This window comes from Patagioenas fasciata, chromosome 12 (assembly GCF_037038585.1).
Source record: "Patagioenas fasciata isolate bPatFas1 chromosome 12, bPatFas1.hap1, whole genome shotgun sequence".
Taxonomy (NCBI): domain Eukaryota; kingdom Metazoa; phylum Chordata; class Aves; order Columbiformes; family Columbidae; genus Patagioenas; species Patagioenas fasciata.
The window spans coordinates 3,171,230-3,173,341 of record NC_092531.1 but is presented as its reverse complement, the minus strand read 5'-3'; the positions used below and the strand labels follow the sequence as shown (position 1 = coordinate 3,173,341).

The window sequence follows — 2,112 nt, the reverse complement described above, 5'->3', positions numbered from 1 at the left end:
TGGGGGTACAGATGCTGACAGTCCCTTCTGCACCAGGAGCGGTTCCAGCTGACAAAGCTGAACCCCAGGACTGGCCCCTGCCCACCCAATCACACAGGGTCAGGCTGACTGCTCAAGAGCCCCTGGGCAGAGACCCTGCTATTTATTGCACACTCATCCAGCACCCACGAGGGGTCCAGCCAGCACAGTCTCCTGGAAAACGAAAAGTGTCTCTTTGTGGGAGAGTCTGTGGGAAATGGCTTTGGTTTCTCCCAGAGTAGTTTCACATAAATTGTCTCTGTCCTTTCCTCCTATGACAGGTCCTCATGCCCACAGACAGCAAATGTCCAACAGCAGCTCCATTACCCAGTTCCTCCTCCTGCCGTTCACAGACACACGGGAGCTGCAGCTCTTGCACTTCTGGCTCTTCCTGGGCATCTACCTGGCTGCCCTCCTGGGCAATGGCCTCATCATCACCACCATAGCCTGGGACCAGCACCTCCACACCCCCATGTACTTCTTCCTGCTCAACCTCGCCCTCCTAGACCTGGGCTCCATCACCACCACTCTCCCCAGTTCCATGGCCAGTTTTCTCCGGGACACCAGCACAATTTTATACACAGGATGTGTTGCCCAGCTCGTTTTTTATTCTTTCTGTGCTTCAGCAGAATATTTTCTTCTCACCATCATGTCCTACGACCGCTACGTTGCCATCTGCAAACCCCTGCACTACGGGACCCTCCTGGGCAGCGGAGCTTGTGTCCACATGACAGCAGCTGCCTGGGCCACTGGGTTTCTCAGTGCTCTGCTGCACACGGCCAATACATTTTCACTGCCCCTGTGCAAGGGCAATGCCCTGGGCCAGTTCTTCTGTGAAATCCCCCAGATCCTCAAGCTCTCCTGCTCACACTCCTACCTCAGGGAACTTAGGTTGCTTTTGGTTAGTGCCTGTTTATTTTCTATGTGTTTCATTTTTGTTGTGCTGTCCTATGTGCAGATCTTCAGGGCCGTGCTGAGGATCCCCTCTGAGCAGGGACGGCACAAAGCCTTTTCCACCTGCCTCCCTCACCTGGCCGTGGTCTCCCTGTTCCTCAGCACTGTCATGTTTGCCTACCTCAAGCCCCCCTCCATGGCCTCCCCATCCCTGGATCTGGTGGTGTCTGTTCTGTACTCGGTGGTGCCTCCAGCAGTGAACCCCCTCATCTACAGCATGAGGAACCAGGAGCTCAAGGATGCCCTGTGGAAACTCATATCGTAGTGTTTTCTGAAACAATCAACTGCCCATCTTCTTCTGCATAGGAGTTTTAAACTTACTTATTACAGGCTCAGCCGATCAACTGGATTTTCTGTTTTGGTGTGTTCGGTTTTTATTGTTATAATGTTTTCATCCTCTTTCCAATTCTCTGTCTGCTTTTCTTTTATATCCACTGGCTGTATAAATGAGGAGCCGTGCTCTCCTTTTGTTTAAACAAAATAAAGGTTCTTAGAGTGACTTGTTTTTCACTGTATCCCTCCTGCAGGGCTATTTTGGAGCTGCAGGGACAGTTCCTGTGTGCGTGGGTAGAAGGGAAAAGAGTTCAGCATGGCAGCACTGCCACAGAGCACCAGTGCTTGTTCTTCCTGAGCTGTTCTGGTTCCACTCCCACACTCTCCTTCTCATCCCTTGTGCTGGTGCAAGGCCTGAGTGCTCTGGCAGCTTGGTCCCCGTCCTGCTGTGTGTCAGTGCTGTGAGCGCAGGCAGGGACAGGCAATGGGCACTGCTGTGACAGAGCTGGGCTCACAACAGCCTTTCCAGATAGAAAGGTGATCTCCTCGGGGCAGGGCCTGAAGGTTTATGTCTTTTTAGAAACCTTCTCTCAAGAACATGCCCACAAAAATGGCCACAGATGCAAACCCCAGGGCACAGCTGAACAGTGTGTGCGTGCAGGGCTGGCACACAGCAGTGTCCTCTCACAGCCCGGCCTCCTGCCAGAGACCTGCAGGACCAGCAGAGCAGGGGCTGGGCTGTGCCCCTGTGCACTGGACTCCCAGGGCAATCACCATGGACTGGCCCCTCACAACCACCATTTCCAGCACTGGCCTCTCACCCCAGCTCAGAGTTCTTTGTCCCTCCATGGAATTACGCTGAATGAA

General features: G+C 53.5%; 1 protein-coding gene across 1 annotated transcript; it reads left to right on the top strand.

Annotated features, from left to right (window-relative positions):
• The first annotated feature begins 292 nt into the window (after positions 1-292).
• LOC139828904 (olfactory receptor 14A16-like) lies at positions 293-1,237 on the top strand. The gene has a single exon (XM_071813684.1). It carries the CDS (start codon positions 293-295, stop codon positions 1,235-1,237), a length of 945 nt encoding a protein of 314 aa, XP_071669785.1.
• The last annotated feature ends 875 nt before the right edge of the window (positions 1,238-2,112 follow it).